Raw genomic sequence first — 23,472 nt, 5'->3', positions numbered from 1 at the left:
GCTAGGAGAGGGCAAGGAAGAGTTTATCCTAAGTAGAAATGACAATTGACTGGTGCTATTGCCTGGAATTCTGTGCTGAGAGGAATACTCAGAATAAACCCACAGTTTAGTAAGAAAAAATACCAAAATCAATTAACAATATCTGTTACAGGTCAAGAGGTTCCAAGTGGGGCACTTGGACCCATATTTAATGTCTCCAATGGGAGGTTTGTGTTTACCTATGCAGTCAATTAGGAAGAATGCACAGGTTGCTCACGGTGAAGGTGGCCTACAGGAGACAACCTTACTCTCGGGGCCCTGAGACAGGGAGTGATGCAAGCACTAAACAGAGCAGATATGAAACCAGAGAGGATGAGAAGAGATCTCATGAGAATCCCAGAGATAAGAGGGTAAGATTGTTCAATGTTGTTAATGTCAACAAAAACATTCTAATCCTCACTGTCCTTATTCATTTCCTTTACGTGTCATCTGGCCCTTTATGTAAACTGCCCCATTTCCTGTTAGAAATAGGCAGAGTATGCACAGAACATACATAAACAAATAGCGAACATTAGAATAGAGAAGAAAAGGATATCTATATGAGATCTGAACAAAATAGGAGAATTAGGAGCAGATGGCTTCTTAAACTCTAAGTCTTGATTGAAGCTGACCAGACTGATCTCTCATTTAGAGGTTCATTATTTCAGAAACTCAAAATAGGAAAACTATGCAAAAGAAAGGTGACTAACACCTTTCTGATTTCTAAAACTGTCTCTGACCCCTCTTGCCTCTCTTCCAAATATTTCAACACCCTCACCGAGTCTGAATGTGGAAATTGTTGGTGGTTCCGGTATGCTCGTAGTCATGGATGGCAGCTGAGAAGATTATAGCAAAGATCTCCAGCTCCGTCAGCCAGTTCTGAAAGGAGATTACAGAGCAATCAGATGATCTGTTTCTTTCTCAAAGTCTTCAGCTTGCTGACAACACACCCACAGTGCTGCCTTTCCACCCTGCAGCTGATAAGCTATTGCCAAACACAAGTTTTCTGAGAGACAGAAATAAGTTATTTTCCTGTGAAGAGACTTGGAGACTTGTGATTTGAAAACAATGTGTTCAGCAAGGTTGAATAAGCTAACTAGTAGTTTTATCTTTTTCAAGAAATCAAAGAGAATGAACATGAAGACTTGAAAAGCCCTCATTGCATCCTCCCTCAACTTCTAAATAAAGTGCCTAGGTAGACACACACACACACACACACACACACACAAAATTAGAAATTTTAACACAACACCAAGAACGAAGAGTAATAGAAAAACCTAACGTCTGATTATAGGAGGAATATCCATTAGGAAGTGGGTAAGACAGATGGAAAAATAATACTTGGCTTTCTGCTCTATGCATGCTGATGATGTTTGAAAGGACTTCTCCCCATCCACACCATCAACACTGGCTGTGGGTCAGTGGTTCACAAAACGTGTTCCTTGGACATGCAGATGGTGTCAGCTGGGAGCTTGCTAGAAATGCTGGCAAATTTTTCAGCCCCACCCCAATCCCACTAATCAGAAACTCTAGGTTGTGGCCCAGCAATCTATGCTTTACCAAACCATCTAGATGGTTCTGATGCACACTAGAGTTTGAAAACTACTGCTGTGTTTCAATCTTCCTTAACTGACTTCCATTTAATGGACTCTGTGGATTTACTTCCTATCGCTTCTGTAAACGGTCCTGCCCCATGCCCACACGACAGAATATGCCTGACTCTGGCCACCTTCTCATATCCTTTGCTCACTTTTGTTACTAGTTAAATTCATACTTACATGATTCAATATGGTTTATTCTAAACTGCATTTTAATAAATTGTATTTGTTATTATAATTATGTAATTAAATATGACACAAACCAATAAAATATGGACACAAAATTGGAGTTGTTATTTCTGTAGAAACTAAGTTTAATGCTTTGGACAGTCACTAAAAGAACTGCTGTCAAAATATGTGTGACAACTGTGAAAGAGCAGAAAACATTTACAGAAAAGTTAGAGAGCTTCTGCACTCAGTTTGCTTCAGGCACATCTTTAAGTTCCCATTTAACTTTCAAGAGATGAGACTAGAAATCTTAGATAGGGGCAGGGTTGATGTAAGACAAATGTGAGTATCCAAACTGGTGAACTCATAAAAGACCTGCGGTCTGAATTAAAGATTAGTGCATAAAATAGATTTATATAAGTTAATGCAAAATGAGTTAAAATGAACCTTTAAGTGTTTCTAATTCCCCACTTAAGCCGTATCTTTCAATTTACTACTAATTTTGGAGAATTATTGCCTTCTTTAAAAATCGGTGAGGGGAAAATAAACAAATGACATAGAATTTATGAAGAATACTTCAGAGTTGGGGCAAACGTGAGCATAAACATACCTCATTGAAAAAGAAACCACTGTATTTTTGAAAATGATTCCTAACAGAATCCAGCATGAAATGTCAGGAAGTTTTCTGGCGTCTTCAATAATATACCTCAAAAATACAAATTGAGGTACGTGGAATGGAAAGTCAAAGAGAAAACAGACTAAGATGAAAATCAACAAAATGAGATGAAAAAAAGATGAGCAAGATAAGGAAAGATTGCAAGAAAATCGAAGCTGCAAAACACCTTGTAAAGGCAGCAGAGAGCCTCCTCATCAGTCTCTTCATTGTCTTGGGGGCCCACAACGTGGCAGGCATTATGCTAGGTGCTTTTATATAGAAACTTACGTAACTCTCACAGCTCCGTAATCATAGGTACTGTTGTTATCCCTACTTGACAGATAAGGAAACAAGCCAGGGTGAGGTGCAGAACTTACCCAAGGTCACGTAGCCAGTCATGTGACAAGCCACATACCATGCCTCCAGAATTCTCACTCGTAATCTTACATTGTATTTTCTTTGGATCATTGTTCATGTATTTATCCAATTTTTCATAAAATTATATAGGCATAATTTTATATTGCACATTTTTCTTGATATTATCCATACATATATTACATATGTAGACTTTTTTTTCCATTTTGGCATTGTCTTTCTTTTCTTCCCTAATATTTTGTCCCCACCCATCTGTCCCCGGTTCCCTCTACCTCCTCTCCCACATGTATCTCTTATTCTAAGGTCATGTAGCGTTAATTTCACATTTTAAAATAAGATTATGAATGGGAGACAGTGTAATATCTAAACAAATCCTAGTCACAGAACATCAGCACAGGCAGCAGAGAGCATCTAAATAACAGTATAATTACAGTTTTCACATTACAACTATCAGTGACGCTTCCCTCCTTACCCAAATAATTGAACAAAATCCTATCTTAGGTATAACCTACCTCTATTAAATCAAAAACAATGAATGATTAAACAGGCATTCAACAAAAACAACAACAAAAAAAACAAAACCATTGTCTTTAAAACTCATTTTAACACCTTAGTTTTTCAACAAACACCATGCATGCTTAGAATAAGTTATGCTGCTTTGGGGATAAGAAGAAAGAAAAGTGGTATCTGGGAGAAACAGCTTCACAGAGGAGAGAGATGTTTAAGATCGGTCTTGAAAATTTGACAGAGAAAGAAGTGAAGGTGGGCATTTTCAGAATGAACTAAATGAACAAGTCCCATCAGCAAAAGCATGTTCATTTCAGGTAAGAAAATGATGCCCTTGACTGGAGCAGGAGTGAAGGCTGATTGAGGCCCTATGAGGTCAGGCATTAGAAAACAGAGTGAGTGAGGAATATAAACCAGATTCAGCAGGCGGTGAAGCTCACGCAGAAAAGTCATGCAATCAGCTCCCTACTTCAGGAAGGACATTTGGACAGGAGGAGAGAAGGGAGATATAAAAGCATTTTTGTTGTTGTTGTTGTTTTTAAACAGGGTATCACTCTGTTGCCCCGGCTGGACTACAGTGGTGCAATCTTGGCTCACTGCAACCTCTGTCCCTATGGCTCAAGCAACCCTCGGACCTCAGCCTCCCAAGTAAGGGCTGGGACCATAGGCACCCACCACCATGCCCAGCTATTTTTTGTTTGTTTTTTTGGTATTTTTAGTAGAGATAGGAGTCTCACCATGTTGCCCAGGCTGGTCTCTAAATTCTGAGCTCAAGCAATCCGCCCATCTGGGTCTCCCAAAATTCTGGGATTATAGGCATGAGCCACTGTGCCTGGTCAAAAGCAGTATTTTTAGATTGAAAAGTTCATATAGGATGTACAGACAGTGTGGAGGTAGAAGTCATATGACTTAGCAATTATCTGACTTTTGCAAGTGGTAGGAAGACCAGATGAGGTTGCAGTCGAGGAGAACAATATGTTAGATGACCTCAACACTCCTGGCCTCACTGAATGGCTAACAAACCCCTCAGGTGGTATTAGATAGCATCATTAACAGAAACAGAGAAAGTAGGGGAAGCTATTTTGGAGGAAATTGAGCTTCCTATTTTAATATAGCTCAGATTTCCTTGCCTCTTCCAAATAAACTGCTGTGAACCCAGAAGGTTTTGTGTCAACCCATAAGAAGTCAGAAATTAAAGTCCCACTGGCATTTTATTCCAGAATTACCAATTAGTGGCAAGGTACAAGTCACATATGCTACCAGTATTTTCCTATCTACAAAATATGAGTGTCACAACTGGTTCATCTGAAAGGATGCTTTGACAACCGGTAATAGGGGATCTTGAGTTTTGCTATGTATGACAGCAAGAAAGCAAGCCACTTGTTCCTGCATACAGGGGCAGATGAGGAGATATGGGGTACAACAGCCCAGAGGAAACCTGAAGGAAAAGGACATGGCCAATTTCTCATTGTTAGAGGAGATACTACTAGCAAGTTGTGACTTTTCTAATGTGAATGATAGAGTTTCTTTAGTAATCTGTTAGTTTTCCATGCTACCTTAACAAATGCTCAGTCTTGGAGGCTTAAAAAACACTTCCAGGCCTGGTGTGGTAGCTCACACCTATAATCCCAGCACTTTGGGAGGCCGAGGCGGGTGGATCACCTGAGGTCAGGAGTTTGAAACCATACTGGCCAACATAGTGAAACCCCGTCTCTACTAAAAATACAAAAATCAGCCGGGTGTGGTGGCAGGCACCTGTAATCCCAGCTACCCAGGAGGCTGAGGCAGGAGAATCACTTGAACCCAGGAGGCAGAGGTTGCAGTGAGCTGAGATCGCACCACTGCACTCCAGCCTGGGTGACAGAGCGAGACTCCCTCTGTCTAAAAAAAAAAAAAAACGCTTCTGATTATTTGCACACAGTTCTGCCAGTCAGAAGCCCAGCCCAGTGTGGATGGGTTCCCTGGTCAGGTTATCCCAAGGCTGACATCAAGGTTTGGAAAGGCCTGTGTTCCTTTCTGGTGGCTCTAGGGGAAAATCTGCTTCCAAGAATATTCGGGGCATTGGCAGAATTCATTTCCTTCTAATGTTTTCCATGGTTTCCCTCTTCACCTTCAAGCTGGCAATGACTGTTGGGTCCTTCTCACACTTGAAACCTCTGATTTCAGCCATACCTCCTTGACTTTGATGAACTTGTGTGTTTACATTGGGCTCACCTGGAAAATCCAGGCTAATCTCCCTATTTAAGTTCTTCTGATTGTTAACCTTAATTGCATCTGCAAAATCCCTTTTACAATCCAATGTAACATATTAATAAACACATGTGACACCAGAGAACAAAGGTTGCAGGAGCCAAATTTCTACTAATTACAATCCCTAATAAAATTATTTGGCACTCTTCAAACAAAATGTAATTTTGATATCCTTAGTCTTTCCTGTATTAATTATGGTCATGTCATAAACGACCAAAAAAAAAAAAAAAATAACAAGATACGCAGCTTCTCCTTTCTGGAAAAAAAAAAAAAAATAGACAAAGGGAAGATTACTGCCATCTTGCTTGACAAAAGCAAGGAAAGCCGGGCGCGGTGGCTCAAGCCTGTAATCCCAGCACTTTGGGAGGCCGAAGCGGGTGGATCACAAGGTCAGGATATCGAGACCACAGTGAAACCCCGTCTCTACTAAAAATACAAAAAATTAGCCGGGCGCGGTGGCGGGCGCCTGTAGTCCCAGCTACTCAGGAGGCTGAGGCAGGAGAATGGCGGGAACCCGGGAGGCGGAGCTTGCAGTGAGCCGAGATCGCGCCACTGCACTCCAGCCTGGGCAACAGCGTGAGACTCCGTCTCAAAAAAACAAAAAACAAAACAAAAAAAAAACAAAAGCAAGGAAAGTGGCAAAGGGATAGTTTTGGAGTTTGAAAACTTTTCACCTAAATCAAAAAGTAAACTAGAACTTAGAGTCAAAGAACATCTATTCAATCAATAGATAATTCTTCAATTTATTTCTGTCTAAGGATTTTCTCTTGGAAATGAGCAAAATAATTCTGAAAGGATCCAAGTATCTTCTAGGCACTTAAGTTAAACAATAATGAGTAATACAAACAGATTACAATGTTTTACATTTACAAAGTATTACTGTTGATGTTGAAGCCCAGACACCACTTTATCAATGGGTTGTTTTGATTCTCTATGTGTCTTACAATTTATAACACTGAAATGATTTAAAGCATTTTCTCCCTCTTGGTTTGTAATGAAAGGTTAGAGTCACAGTATGTTCTCCATTCATCAGAATGCTCCCCACTGTTTTTGTAAGCTCACAATGAAAGAAGTTTGTTTTGAGCTACATTTCAAAGAGAGAGTAGGTAGGAAATAGTTTCTATATTTAAGAATCATTCTAAATATGGCCTGAATTGATCATGGAAATTCAACAGCAAATGGAAAATGAGCTCATTTAAGAATAGCATGCAGTAAATCGTGATCACTGCTATGATACAACATTTATGTTAATGATAACTTGTACTGGCATAAATGCTGGGTGTTTTTGGTGAGAGATGAAGAAGCTGCGCATGATTCACTTTTATGTCCCCAGACTATATTCTGCACAATAGGTATGTTGAATAGATGAGTTCAAAGTGCATTTTTACATCCATTTTCATCCTCATCACAATACCTGGAAGTAAGTGCACATGAGGATACTGGGGTGTAAGAATATAAGAGGCTTTTTTTTTTTTTTTTTTTTTTTTGCCAAAGGCATATTGTAGAAGCATGCCTAATATTCAAATGCACAACAGTCAGAGCTGGGACCAAATCCTGGCTCCCATACTGTACTCAGTTGCTTGGGCTGCCATAACAAAATAACACAGGCTAGGTGGCTTAAACAACAGAAATTTATTTTCTCACATTTCTGGAGGAGAAAGTCCAAAATCAAGGTGTCAGCAGGACTGTTTTCTCCTGAGACCTCTCTCCTTGCCTTGCAGATAGCTATATTCTCTCTGTGTCCTCACAGTGGATTCTTCTCCCTGCAAGTGCATGTCTGTATTCTAATCTCCTCTTTCTCTAAGAACACCAGTCATAATGGATTACAGCCCATCCATATGACTTCATTTTACCTTAATATCTCTTCAAAGGCCATCTCTCCAAATACAGTCCCATTTCAAGGTCCTGGGGACTAGGACGTCAATATATGAATTGATGAGAAATACAGTGTAGCCCACACAGCTACTTTATAATAGAATAATTTTAATTTCTATGAATTAGAGGTTTCTCTTCTTTAAAATAAGAATAACATTACTTGTAATGGGAATCACTTTTGATTGCCCAACTGTCCTTTTTTTCCTTACTAACAATGTCTCTGATTTTGTTTGAGATGGCAATGTGTCAGACTTCCCTATGTATTGCAGTGGCCATGAGTCACAGGTCTGGCCAATAAAATAGATGCGAAAGTTGCTGGTTTGGATTTCTGGATAGCTCTTTAAAAGTGGGCATATTTATTTGGTTTCCAACTTTTGTGCTTTGTATTCTCCCTTATCTTTTTACCTGGATTTGCAAAGGTACATCAGCCATTTTACAAGCATAAGGACAAAAGCTACAGTCAAAGAGGTGGGAAGGACACTGAGAAGGCTGTTGCTGATGAAGAGCTGCCATGCCCTCCCTAGAAGCCTCTTTGAACAGACCACACAAATACAGAGGACACCCACACCCCTGACCCATCTAACCCACCTGGACATGCACTTACAAATATGTTCCAACAACCAAATTTCACTTGACATTTTGAGGGAAAAAAGCCAATAGTGTAAGAAGAGTCTCATAAACAAATAGCATATTCCCCATGAGTTAAAAGAGATAATTCTATTTTTAAAAAGACTTCTAAAAGAGGTTTTCAAAATGTATAGGTATATTCATAAATATGTAAGGTTGCTAAGACAATAGCACATTCCAAGGGCAAAAAAAAGAGGAGCTCCTGAAATTAAAAATATTGCTAACTAAAAATACTAAACAAACAGATTGAATAACTAGAAGAACATATCTGAAGGCCAAACTGATAATGTGGAAGACAGAGTTGAGGACATCTCTCAGGAGGTATCATTAAAATACTGAAAGATGGGAAAACATGGGAGAAGCTAAGAAGTCTGAAGATGGATTCAGAAGGTCTAAGAGAAGTGCCAGAAGCAGACAGAAGAGAAAACAGACAGGGAGAAATACTCAAATAAATAACAGAAAGTGTTTGGCTTTCTTCTTTTCAAGCACATAGTAGGATTAGACTTTCTGGCCCCTTTATGGTTGGGAGGGGCTGTGTGAGTCATTTTGGCCAGTGAGTTGTGAGCAGAAATGATGAGCAGAGTTTCCAAGCCATAGAATTTAAATACAGATATAGGAAGACCAGAGACCCTTTCTCTCTACCATAATGCCTGACAACACTCAGGAGGGTGACTGTTCAGAAAACCTAGGCCCTGGAGTGAGAATGACACAGGCAGATTCTTTAACTCACTGTTATGGGGGTGAAAAAAACCAGACATTATTTCTAAACCACTGAGATTTTGGAATTGTTTGATCCTGTAGCAAAATATAGCCTACCCTAAGGAAAACACTCCAAATGAATGCAAACCTTAGGAGTGAAGAAGATGTATTCTCCCACTAATATGTTATCTTATGTTATTTTTGAGAAAGTCTGTATATAAGATCATACAACTAAAAAGCAATCACAAGTTTTGAAATATTTTACATATATGACAAGTGTTGTTAGTCATGATTACTTATGTTTAGTAATAATAATAACTACCATTTACTAACATTCCACTGCATGCTAGGCATTACATAAACATTTTCATTAAAAAATGTTGAGAAATTCAAACATTTTTTCAGCAAAATATTAAGTTCTCAGGAATGGAGATGTCATAACCAAAGAAAATAAAAGTGGTTAATATGTAAGGAAAATGTTTAATTTACTAGTATTAACAATAAAAAGTAAAAACAAACACGCACATATGAAACTTTAGTGGGGAAATATTGCTATGCAAGGAGGGTAACCACATTATCATTTACAGGGGTGAAAAAAATGTTAACTGTTTAAGTTACAGAATAGCCCAATAATGAACTATTAGATTTTCTTACCATAATAAATATATAATGACCTAGGGAAACTATCATAATATATGATTATTGACTATATATTATATATAGAGAGAGAGTCAATAAAGTATTAGAGGCTTATTTATCCTGTTTGTTTCAATAAATCCCAGTATTATAGACTTATTTATCCTATTTGTTTATATAGCCAATATCCTATAATGGTACAATATCCTATAATATCCTATATTATAATATAGAATATATTACATATCCTATAATGTAATATAACTTTAATAATTTAAATAATATAAAGTTATATTATATTATAGGATATATGATATAATGTTACAATATCCTCTAATCTTATATCCAATATCCTAAAATGTTCACAGCTCACTTCACCTAAGTAATGGTCTCACAGAGAAGTAATTTTACAAATAAAATTTAAACAATTTGTAACTGTTTAAGTGATAGGATGACCCAATAAGGGTCCATAAGATGGTCCCACTATTGGGATGACCCACTAGTATTAACAAAAAAAAACTTCAAACAATATAGATATAAAGTTCCCTTTGACCACCACTCCAGGATGAGAATCTCCCCAGAGGTAACCACTATCTTCAATTTACTGCTTATGTTTTTAGATGTTTTTCAATATATTTTCATATATATCTATGTGCATATACATGTGCTATGTTTAATAATATACATCATGTAGAACATATTTTTCTAAAACTTTTTAAACTTAATAATACATCTTGAATTTCAGATATAGAAATCTATGGTATTTCAGAGTTCTAACTCCCTATTGATAGGTATATACTCGGTAATTGTTCACTATGGCAAACATTGCTACAATGAATTTGACTGTTTAAGGCCTCTGTGGGTACACTTGGAAGTGCTAGAGCATTGGTATGTATATTTTTTCTTATAGCAATCACTGCAAAATTGTTTTCTTACATGACTATACTAATTTACCCTCAGATGAGCAGTATATGAGAATATAATTTCTTCTCAATCAGTGGTTCTCAACCTGGGATTATTGCCCCTCCAACCAGTGGTTTATTTGGCAAGATCTGGAGACATTATTCATTGTCATAACTGGAATGGGGAGTGGTGATACTGGCATCTAGTGACTACAGGTCAGGCAAACTGCTACACTTCAATGCATAGAAAAGTGACAAATAATTATCTGTCCCCAAACGTCAACAGTGCTGAGGTTTAGAAATCCTGCCCTGCTTCCTAACCAAGTTAATATTATCAAACTCAAATTTTTATCCATATGCATATAATGGATTAAAATTAGTATAAGTTTATATATATTTGGACACTAATGAGTGGTGCATTTTTCATATTTCTTTTATCGATTAAATGTATTACCTTTTCTGTTAATTGCCTGTTCATATTTTTTGACTGAATTTGTGTCATTTTCCTGATTCATTTATACAATCTGGATCTTAATCTATGTTCTCTATGTATTTTCTCCAAATGCTTACTTCATTAATTTGTTTATGATTCTTTTTATCCTACAGAAGTTTTTAACTTTAAAATATTCAAATTAATCAATATTTTGTTGTACAACTCTTGTGTTTCAAAGCTTAATTTTAAAAAGAACGTCTTTTTTCAAGGCTATAAACATATTCTCATTTTTTCTTCTAATATGATCCAATTTTTACTTTTGTATTTACATCTTTAATTCATTTGTCAGATTTTTGAGGGGTGAATGACTCAAAGTAGAATGAAAGCATTCCGTTTTTTTCTAAATAAATAGCTGTGGCCAAAACGTTTTCTAAACTGGGTAATTTTCCCCATAAAGTTGTCTACAGTCAAGTTTTCATGTTCTCACCTGCAATTTTTTCTTCATTATACTCTGATCAGTGTTCCATTCTCGCCAAACCACTGAGACAACTCATGTCAAGGTCAACAATGACTTCCATGTTGCCAGAGTGAATGGTCACTTCTCTGTCCTTGTCTCACTTGACCATCAGCATGTCCCATGCAATGCACCACGGTCTTCTTGAAGAATTCTCTTTCCATGGCTTTCATGGCCCCAAACTCTCTTGGTTTATACCCCATGTCACTGGCCACTCTTTTTTAGTTTCTATTGTTGGCTCTAATTCTTTGCCTTCATTTTGATCTTTGGAGTGCTCCAGGACTCAGTTCAGAGCCCCTTCTAACTATCTATTCACTCTCTCTTTAGATCATCTCATTTAGTTCCATGTCTTCTTATACTATTGATATGCCCAAGACTACCTAATCTACATGTTTATCCCCAACCTCCCCTGGAACTCTAGCATCCTTTTTCTTTCTGCTTGGCCTCTGTATGTGGATGTCTACTAGGGATCTTAAGCTCTACATGTCTAAATCAGAATTCTTAATCCCCTTTCCTCCAAAAATTGGTTTGCCACCAGGCATTCTTGTCAACTGTTTATCAAACCAAGAATCTAAGATGTATTCTCAATTCCCCACTTTAATGTTCCAAATCCTATTCATCTCAGCAGTCCTTTTAACTCTGTCTCAGAAACAGCATTTTCTTCTCTCCATCCCAGCAGCATCCTTCCTAGTCCAAACTATCAGCATCTCTTCACTAGACTTCTGCAGGATTTTCCTAGCAGGCTGCCTTAAAAACCATTCCCCACAGTAATCCTTTTTGAATCTTCATCAGATCACATCACTCCCCTGTCTAAAACCCTGTAGTGGCTTCCTACTGACTGCACTTAGGATAAAACTGGAACTCATTAGCGTGGCCTGTAAAGCCAGACCTGGTCTAGCTCCTGCTTCTTCCTCAGCCTCATAATGCACCACTGTCCCCATCATGTGCTGTTCCCACCAGGCTTGCCTTACTTCTGCTCCTTGAATGTAGCAAAGTTATTCTCTCACAGGACTTTTGTACTAAAACCCTGCACTAACTCTGCAGTCACACTCTTCTTTCACTGTTAGCATGGCTGAAGCCAAAAAACACAACTATCTCAGCTTAAATACTATCTCTAGAGAGAGTGATTTCCTGACTATCTGATAAAACACCCAGCTTTCCCTGGGTAGGTCCTCTATTTTAATTCTCTACAGAGTATTAATAACATTTTCTTGATTGCTTTCCATTGGTCTCTTGTATCTGTAACTTCACACCAGAATGTTACTTTCCACAAGAGTACTGATATCCTCCTATCTTGTTCATTATCTTAGTCCATTTGGGCAGCTATAACTGAATGCCATAGGCTGGGTGACTTATAAACGACAGAAATTTATTTCTCACAGTTCTGGAGGCTAGGAAGCTTAAGATACTGAATGCCATAGGCTGGGTGACTTATAAACAACAGAAATTTATTTCTCACAGTTCTGGAGGCTGGGAAGCTTAAGATCAAGGCACTGGTAGATGTGGCATCTGGTGAGGGCCTGCTTCTGGATTTATAGATGACTGTGTCCTTACACGGCAGAAGACGGAAGGGAACTCATTTTTATAAAGGCACTGATCCCATTCACGACAGCTCCACGCTCATGACCTAGTCACCTCCCCTAGGCCCCATTACCTAATACCATCACATTGGAAGTTAGGATTTCAAGAGAGGAATTTGGGAGAACACAAACGTTCAGTCTATAGCATCCTATAATAAAGGACCCAGCATATAAGTTCTCAATAAACATTTGGGTTTATTTTTTGAAACTCTAATCAAATCTATTGATACATTTGCCTATTTTTTCACAAATGGCACATGCTCAGCTTCAGTAGATATTTTAATATCTAAGAGAGTAAGAACTATTCCCCATTAGATTATTCTTTTACAAAATTGTCTTTTCTAAGGTTGTGAAATACCTATTTTACATGAATTGCAGATTCAAATTATCATGTTTCATATTAAGATCCTTGAAACTTTGATTAGTATTTCTTTGAATTTATAAATTACTTTGAGGGAAATTGACATCTATATAGTACTGAGGTTTCACTCACATTAAAAAATGATGCCTTTTCCATTTATTTAAGGATCATTTTTGTGCCCTTTGATTTAGTTTTACAGTTTCCTTTTTATTGTTTTTGAAGCTCTTTATAGGTGATTTATATGCTTTTTAAAAACTGTTGGGAGGCCGGGCGCGGTGGCTCAAGCCTGCAATCCCAGCACTTTGGGAGGCCGAGACGGGTGGATCACGAGGTCAGGAGATCGAGACCATCCTGGTTAACACGGTGAAACCCCATCTCTACTAAAAAAATACAAAAAACTAGCCGGGCGAGGTGGCGGGCGCCTGTAGTCCCAGCTACTCAGGAGGCTGAGGCAGGAGAATGGCGTAAACCCGGGAGGTGGAGCTTGCAGTGAGCTGAGATCCGGCCACTGCACCCCAGCCTGGGCGACAGAGCAAGACTCCGTCTCAAAAAAAAAAACAAAAACAAAACTGTTGGGAATGTACGTTTTTCTATTACACTCATTAATTTCCAGTGCATAGGAGAATTCTTTTATCTAGACCTGTTGAGGTATTTTATTTGATCTAAGAATTTGTAGGGTTTTATTTTATTTTCTAAAGGAGATGATCACATTATTTCACAGAACGTATCTTCAACTTTTGAAGACGTCATATTGCATACTGCATTCTTGAGGTTGAGATGTCCAGAAAAATGCCAAGAGGGAGTATTAATGTGGGTATCCCTGTCTTGCTCCATGTATTCATGGAACCATCATTCAATATGATGCTTGCTCTAAATGTTTGGTAAAAAATCTTTTATTGAGCGAAAAATGTTCCTTTTATGATCTTGTTATAACTTAACTTCAAAGATAGTGTTTTAAATACTATTTTTAAGAAATCAGCTTTATAATGAGGAAGAACTGAAAAAATGATCACAGGTTTTAGGAAAATTCTGCAGTGTTTTAACAATAATGCCTAATTGTTGAGCTTCCTTTAGGAGGCCAAGTACTTAATATTTTTGATACTTCATTCCTAACCATCAGAGCACTTCTACAAAGTGAAATGTTTTTCACCATTTTAAAAGATGAGGAAGTCTTCACTCAGAGACTCAAGTAATTTATCATAGGTCACAATATCTAGCAAGCAATTAAGAAGGGAATTATAGCCACTGTATCTAGCTCCAAAGCCCATACTTCTCCCACATAATCAATTTTTAATTCAGTGAGCTATTAGGCCAAGTCTTTCAATAGGCACTGAAGGAAAAGATAACAAATGTGCCCTGGGTTTATGGAATAATTGATAACTATATCCAAAGTATGTCTATCTTAATGTCAATTCTAAAGGAAATTTCAAAGTAAAAAGTCATACAGACCTGTTTTTGCCTTTAATGGCTTTATCTTTTTAAATGAATGGCTTACATCAAGGAAAAAAAAAAAAGCAAAGACAACCAAGTTGAGCAGCTTAGTAAATACAGAACACAAATTCAAAAACAACTGAAGATGGTGCATGCCTATAGTCCCAGCTACTCAGCAGCCTGTGATAGTAGCACCACTTGAGCCCAGGAGTTCAAGGCTGCAGTGAGCTATGATCTCTCCATTGCACTCCAGCCTGGGTGATAGACTGAGATTCCCATCTCTTAAAAAAAATTTTTTAAAGCAAAACAAAAAACATCTAAAGAGCTAAAATGTTGGGCCAAAAGAAGCAAGAAACATTTCAAATGGTTAGATGTAAAGATTTACCATTAGGTTAAAATACTCAAAGGCATACAAAGAGGATGTGAATAACCATAGTCCCTGTGAAAAAGACCTAGTGGTTTAAACCAAAAGCTAACTTTGCATAACGTGGTTGCCAAGTACATTGAATACAATTTCAGTATGCATGAATATCATTGTTATTCGCCATAGCAAAAGGTTAATAGTACCACTCTCCATATCTAGAAATACATATTTAGTTGTAGTCATTATATTTAAATTGGTTATAACCCAGTGAAGATGCAGATCACTACTAGGTATTTATCTCATCAGGCTCAGGATGGAGAAAATTTCAGAGGCAACGGGGAACTCCAAGACTTTCCATATTGGTTAGATTACTCCCGGGAAACAGGAAGTCCATAAAACAATGCACGACTCGTGGCCTCCAACTCATCAGAATTGGAACAGTCACCATTAAAAACTCATCCTTACATCTTTTGGGGAACTTAAGAGTTCCTATCCCTACTTACCGCCACTCCTGTCTTATAGAGGAGGTAATGCACTGTCTGTGTAACATCGGCAGCGTGCATTAAGTTATGGTAAGGATTTTTGTGCTTGCTGTATCCCACTTCCAGGGCCTCCACAAATGAGACAAGTGCAGAAATGGGGATCTGAAAGAGAGCAGTAAGGTTAATTAACTAGTGACTTCACTGCTTTCAATGGAGACACAAATGTCTAAGGCACCAGGACTGCTTTTTCTCTGAAGGCATAACATATGAGGAAGCTGGAACTTTACACAGTTAATAAAAAGTACTGACAAAATTATCAGATAATTTGAAAATCTAACAGGAAGTCCTTGGTTGAGGAATAGCCTGCCTTGTAAATTTTTCTTTGTTGCTGATTTCAGAATCCCTGAGAAATGACATCTAATCATTTTAAGATACTTAGTTTTATTAACATGTAAAGCAGTAATTTTTAATACACACACAGAAAACTGAGTTGTTGGTGACTATGTTAATTTTCTGTATTTCCTTGTCCTCATCTACTCTTCCCCTCTAACCCTAAGGGAAAAAAGGATGCTACACAGGACACCAAACAATGTTGTAAACAACACTGAGGAATTCAAAAATAATACTAATAATTAGTACCTGTTTGTGGAATCATTCACTATTTGTAATGTAATATCAGTAGAATGAGATCTTCCAAATTCTAAGTCACCAATAATAAATTGCCAAGTAACAAACATAAGAACGTAGCCTGTTCCTGTTCCCATGTATAACAGACTATCGCATTTGGTTTTGAGTTTTGCTTTAGCTTGGTTTTGGGTTTTGATTTTGTTTTGTTTTTCTTATAACCAAACATAATGTATATAACCATTCCTTTCAAAGGGCATTGTTTTCAGGCAGTTTATATTTGTTTTGCAATAATTTTATAACTTATGATTTTTGTGCACTTTGTTTTCCTACAAATAAATGAGATATGCTGCATAGTATGTATTCATTTATTTCTCAATGAATAAAATACTTCAGCCTTTATTTGCAACTACCAGTCACTCAGAGTATTTCCAATTAGATTAATTGTTCTTTCATCTGAAATATGTATAATATACATGCCTTCCTTTCTATGTAACATTGCAGTGAAGAACATTGCAAAATGCATATACAAAATAAGGGCAAAATAAGGGCATCCAGAAAACATTCATTGTATTAGTTTTCTGGATCCATTCCATGGTTCAGGGTAAATTATATAATATAAAGCTAGGGGAAAAGGAGAGGATGTGTCCTCCTGAGGATTAACAATTACATTTGTAAAAAAAAAAAAATAATAAGGAAATAGTAAGTTAATGCCCCTGAGATTCCATAATCTGTTCTCCCTTGGTCGTATTCTTCCATTTTACCATTTGTGGATTTTTAAAAATTTAAATACGACCTTTAAGAGGTAAGAGATGAATTCATTATCATTTTTAAAAATAAAAATCCAATGAAACTGGGCTCCTTGGGTTGTTTTATAGAGATCCGAGATTTGCCGAAAGGGCTGTGTGTGTGTGCACAGGAACTTTGTTCCAAGGAAAGTCTCCAGCATCCTCTCCAGCATCCACAAGATTTTCATACAGATTTCCGTTGCAAAAAAAAAATTAAGGACCTAAGGACCATGGCCATGAAGTATTTGTGGTCATGTAAAGACATATTTCCTCAGTGGGAGGGGTTTCAAGATGGCTAACTATAGGCATCTGGCACTCACCTCCTCCACAAAAAAGAACCAAAATAGCAAGTAGATAATCATATTTCAAATAGATTATCCAACACTAGAATTCAACAGAGAAGTAAGAGGAAACACCTAAAGCAAAGAAGGAGAGGGAATCAAGGCATGGATTGGCTGGAAGCCTGGAGAGGCTGTCTCTTCAGTGAAAAGAAAGGTGAGTGAGTGACTGCTAGCAGTCCACATTCCCACCTTGGACTCCTGTATCCTAGCCACCAGAAAGAGCCTAAACCCTGGCAGACCCTGAGACTAAGATAGGGAGCTGCCTAGAGATCGCATGAAGACATTGCTCCATACAGGGAGCTCATGCTGGGTCCCACACATCCCCTAACCCCTAACCAGCTACAGCAAGGCACCATATTGAGAGCCCAGCCCCCACCAGACTGCATATTACCTGGGGGCTCATTAGTCCTTGTATCTCCACATCTCAGGAGCCCCACTGACATTCTCTGCCTGCAGCCACCACTGTGGCTGGCTGTTGCCTCCAGGGTTGAAGTATGAACCATCAGCAAAGACTGCACATCCCCCAGGAACAAACCCACCATGCATGTTCATGTACCATAAGGACAAAACCCCCCACCTGCAACAGCTTCCATGAAGGGCTGCTGCAGCCATGACCAAAGCACAAATGAAGTGCATGCTCCCAGCCACCTGTATACAGCTGCTGCCACTGAAAGCAACCACATACTCCATGGTAGCAGGGCTGCAGATCCAACAGGCCCAGCTCCACACCTTCCAGTGCCTCAACACACCATCTGGGGGCCTGAGGACTGCCCACTCCAGTCTACCACTATTGGGAACTGAGTACTCCTCTCAAGCACCTGAGGTCAGGCCCACTCAAAGTGATGCTCCCATCACAGCTGGGATCCACCTGCACATGCTACCTGTGAGCCTGGAGACTGGCCCACCCAGCCTGTCATAGCCACCTCTATGATGCTTGGAACCAAGGGGTTAGTCTCACCACTGCTACTTCCAATGCTCATGCCTACTGTTCAGGGTACTGAGAAGCCCCAATCCACTTGGCCCACTGCTGCCACTACTGGCTCCTGAGCAAGCCACCTGGAAGCCCAAGAATCAGGCCTCTTAGACCTGCTAACACCAGTGCAAGTGTAGAAATCCCTGGGGCCCAAGGCATGGGACAGGCATGCTTGGCCCACCACTGCCACTAATGGGGCCCAAGGTCGGGCCCAAGGTCAGGCCCATCTTGCATCCCATCTCCAGTGAAACTTCACCAGAGCCTCCACTAACAATTATACTCTAAGCTACTGAAAAAATCATGTACACCACTGACATGGTTTGTAGCCAAAGGAATCATACAAAGACTCTACTACTACACACACCCAGAATCAAAGTCAAAGTTCTCTACTCAACCAACATCATAGATACGTCTTCAGGAAAAAGTCTTCCCATGTGAAAGCAAATGTTAAAAATGGAAAGAAGTGACTGTTAAACAAGATGCACAGATATTGACATAAGGACACAAGAAACATTTATAAAGCAAGGAAATATGACACTTCCAAAGGATCATACTAATTACCCAGCAAGAGACCCCAATCAAAATGAAATTTGTGAAGTCTTGGATAAATAATTCAAATTATCGATTCTAAAGAAGCTCAGTGATATACAAGAGAATACATAAAAGTAATACAAAGAAATCAAGAAAACAATTCAGGATATTAATGATAAATTTACCAAGGAGATAGCTATCATACAAATTACCAAAAAGAAATTATGGAATGGAAGAATTCATTTAATGAAATACAAAATACATTTGAAACTTTCAACAGTAGACTAGACCAAGCAAGAAGAAAAAAGTTCAGAACTAGAAAACAGGTCTTCACAAAAAATGTATCTGGCAAAAATAAAGAAAAAAGAATATACAAAGCATACATGGCAAATGGGACACCATTAAACAACAAAATATTTGCATTTTCAGTGTACCCAAAACCAAAGAGGAAACAAAAGAGTTAGAAAACCTATTTAACAAAATGCTAGTGGAAAAATTCCCAAATGTAGCAAGAGACTTAGTCACCCAGACACAGGAATCTCAAAGATTCCCAAACAGATACAATTCAAAAAGATCTCCACAGCACATAAGAGTCAAACTGTCAAAATCAAAGCCAAAAAATTCTTAAAATAGCAAGAGAAAAACATGTAGTCACTTATAAGGAAACCTTCATCAGATGAACAGAAGATATCTCATTAGAAACCCTACAGGCTAAAAGATAATGGGATAATAGATTCAAAGTCCTAAAAGAAAAAAAAATGCCAATAAAGTATGCTATATTCAGCAAAGGTATTCTTCATTAATGAAGGAGAAATAAAGCCTTTCCCACACAAGCAAATGCAGAAGGAATTCCTCATCACTCGACCAGACCTACAGTGAATGCTTAAGGGAGTCTTACACCTGGAAACAAAGAAACAATATCTACCATCATGAAAATGCAAAAGGAAAAAACTCACTGGTAAAGCAAATACACAAATGAGGAAGAGAAAAGACCCAAATGTTACCACTACAGAAAACCATCAAACCACAATTATAAATAATAAGAAAGTAAGAAAGGACATACAACACAATCTGAAATTAATTAATAAAATGACTAGAATAAGTCTTCGCATATCAATAGCAACCTTGGATGTATATCGATTAAAATTCCCACTTAAAAGATAGACTGACTAAATGGATTTAAAAAAATCCATGATCCAACTATATGTCGCCTATAAGAAACTCTTTTCACCTGTAAAGACACATGTAGACTGAAAAGAAAAAGACGTAAAAAATATTCCATGCAAATGGAAATCAAAAGCAAGCAGGAGTAGCTATACTTATATCAGATAAAACAGACTTTAAGTCAAAAGTGTTAAAAAGAGACAAAGTCATGGTATAATGAAAAAAGAATCAATTCAGCAAGAGGATATAACATTTCTAAACATATACACACCCAACAGTGAAGCACCCAAATGTATAAAGCAAATATTACTAGACCTAAAGAAGAGATAGACTCTAATACAATAAGTTTAAGGCTTCAGCACTCTATCATAGCATCAAACAGAACATCTATACAGAAAATTAACAAAGTTGGATTTAAACTTCACATTAGACTAAATGGACCTAATAGACACTTACAGAATATTTTACCCAACAGCTACAGAACACAAATTTTTCTCATCAACACAAAGAACATTCTCCAGCCTAGACAATGTGTTAGGACACAAAATAAGTCTCAAAAAATTAAAAATCAAGATAATATCAAGTGTCTTCTCAGATCACAGTAAAATAAAACTAGAAATCAATAACAAGAGGAAATTTGGAAACTACAAATACATGGAAATTAAACAACATGGTCCTGACTTACCATTGGATTAAGAAGAAATTAAGGAGGAAATAAAAACATTTTTAAAGCGAATGAATATCTAAACACAACATACCAAAAGCTATGAAATACAGCAAAAGCAGTCCTAAGAGGGAATTTTAACAATAAATGTGTACATTCAGAAAGTAGAAAAATTCCAAATAAACAATCTAACACTGCACCTCAATGAAAAAGCAAGCAATATCAAAGCAAACTCAAATTAGTAAGAAAAGGAAATAACGAAGATCAGACAGAGTTAAATGAAATAGAGAGTAACAAAAAAATGCAATGGAGCAATGAAATGAGAAAAGTTGATTTTTTTGAAAACACAAACAAAATAAATAAACTGCCAGCTAGACTAACAAAGAAAAAAAGAGAAGATCCAAATAAACAACAACATCAGAAGTGAAAAGGGAGATATTACAACTGATACCACAGAAATACAAAGGCCATCAGAGACTATTACGAACAACTGTGTACTAACAAACTGGAAAACTTAGAGGAAATGGATAAGTTCCTGAACACATACAACTTACCAAAACTGAATCATGAAGAAATAGAAAACCTGGACAGACCTATAATGAGTAATGAGTTTGAATCAGTAATACAAATTCTCCTGAAAAAGAAAAGTCTAGAACCAGATGGCTTCACTATCAAATTCCACCAAACTTTCAAAGAAGAAGTAAAATCAATTCTCCTCTAAATCTTCCAAAAAATTGAGGGGCAATTTCTCCTTCTCCCTAACTAATTCTACAATGCCAGCATTTCCCTGATACCAAAACCAGACAAGGATGCAATAACAATAAAACAAAACTATCCTTGCTACAGACCACTATCCTTGCTGAACATAGATGAAAAATCCTCAACAAAATACTAGTAAACTGAATCCGCAGCACATCAAAAAGATTATACACCACGATCGAGTATGATTTATTCCAAGGATACAAGGATAGTTCAACATATGCAAATCAATAAACATGATACACCACATATCAAGAGAATGAAAGACAAAAACCATATGATAATCTCAATAGATGCAGAAAAACATTCAATAAAATTCAATATCCCTTCATGATAAAAACTCTCAACAAATTAGGAATTGAAAGAACATATATCAATATAATAAAGATCATATATAAAAACACACAGTTAACTTCATACTGAATGGGAAAATTTTGAAAGGCTTTCCTCTAAGAACTGGAACAGTATAAATATCTCCACTTTTACCACCCCATTCAACATAGTACTTGAAGTCTTAACCAGAGAAATCAGGCAAAGGAAAGCTATGAAGGACATCCAAATTGGAAAAGATAAAGCCAGATTTTCTCTCTCTGCAGGTGATATAATCTTATATCTAGAAAAACCTAAAGACTGCACCAAAAAAAGTCTTAGATCTGATTAATTCAGTAAAGTTGCAGGATACAAAATCAACATACAAAAATCAGTACCAGCTGGGCATAGTGGCTCACACCTGTAATCCTAGCATTTTGGGAGGCTGACTTCTTGAGGCCAGTAGTTCAAGATCAGCCTGGGCAACATAGTGCAATCCTATCTCTATATTTAAAAAAATAAAATAAAAGTTTCAAAAGTCAGTATTGTTTCCATACGTGAACAATGCACTAGCCAAAAAATGAAATCAAGAAAGCAATATCATTTACAATAGCTACCAAAAAAGAATACCTAGGAATAAATTTACCCAAGGAGGCACAAGAACTCTCTAGGGAAACTACAAACAATGATGAAAGAAACTGAAGAGGACACAAATAAATGGAAAGACATCCCATGATCATAGATCTTAATATTGTTAAAATGACCAAGTTGCCCAAAGCAATTTACATATTTAAGGCAATCCCTAACAAAATACCAATGTCATTTTTCACAGAAATAGAAAAAATATATAGGGAGCCCCTGAAGAGCCCAAATAGCCAAAGCAATCCTGAGCAAAAAGAAAATGATGGAGGCATCACTCTACATAAATTCAAAACACATTACAAGGCTATAGTAACCAAAACAGCATGGTATTAGTATAAAAACAGACACAAAGTCCAATAGAATAGAATAAGAAACCCATAAATAAATCCACATATTTGCAGCTAACTGATTTTTGACAAAGGCAATGAAAACTTACAGAAAGGACACCTTCTTCAAGAAATAAACTCTGGGAAAATTGAATATCCATATATAGAGGAATAAAACTAGACACCCATCTCTCATCATATACAAAAATAAACTCAAAATGTATTAAGCACTTTAACATAATACTCAAAACTATAAAACTACAAGAGGAAAAAAACACTTCAGGAAATTGGTCTAGGCAAAGATTTTATGGCTAAGACCTCAAAAACACAGGCAATAAAAACAAAAATAGACAAATGGGACTATATTAAACTAAAAATCTTCTGCACAGTAAAGGAAACAATCAACAGAGTGAAGAGACAACCTGTTAAATAGGAGAAGTATTTGCAAAATATTCATCTGACAAAGGACTAATACCTAAAATGTACAGGAAACTAAAACAACTTGATAAAAATAACAAGTAATCCCATTAAAATGTGGGCAAAGATATATAGACATTTCTCAAATGAAGACATATAATGGACAATGGGTACATGAAAAAAATGTTCGTCATCACTAATCATAAGGGAAATGAAAATCAAAAGCACAATGTGATATTATCTTACCCCAGTAAGAATGGCTATTATGTTTAAAAAAAAAAAAAAAAAAAGATGCTGGTGAGGATGTAGAGAAAAGGGAACACTTCTACAATGTTGGTGGCAATGTAAACTAGTACAGTCACTATGGAAAACTGTGTGGGGTTTCTCAAAAAAAAAAAGAAAAGAAAAAAAAGAAATCAGTGTATCAAAGGGATATTGGCACCCTCGTGTTTATTGCAG

The 23,472-nt window shown here is 37.2% G+C and overlaps 1 protein-coding gene across 13 annotated transcripts in view; it reads right to left on the bottom strand.

Moving 5' to 3' along the window:
- Positions 1-23,472, bottom strand: part of PDE1C (phosphodiesterase 1C) — a 547,393-nt gene that overhangs the window by 106,575 nt on the left and 417,346 nt on the right. For all 13 annotated transcript variants that reach the window (XR_013415411.1, XM_028845886.2, XM_015133753.3 and 10 more), the window contains 2 exons: positions 15,497-15,637; positions 797-897 (listed from right to left, as the gene is read on the bottom strand). Coding sequence is in view for 12 of the 13 variants with exons in the window: in XM_028845886.2 (XP_028701719.2) it covers positions 797-897; positions 15,497-15,637 (242 nt within the window). In the remaining variant the exon portion in view is untranslated. The remainder of the gene's footprint in view (positions 1-796; positions 898-15,496; positions 15,638-23,472) is intronic.

This window comes from Macaca mulatta, chromosome 3, assembly GCF_049350105.2.
Source record: "Macaca mulatta isolate MMU2019108-1 chromosome 3, T2T-MMU8v2.0, whole genome shotgun sequence".
NCBI classification, from domain to species: Eukaryota; Metazoa; Chordata; class Mammalia; order Primates; family Cercopithecidae; genus Macaca; species Macaca mulatta.
This window is presented reverse-complemented; position numbering and strand designations above follow the sequence as displayed.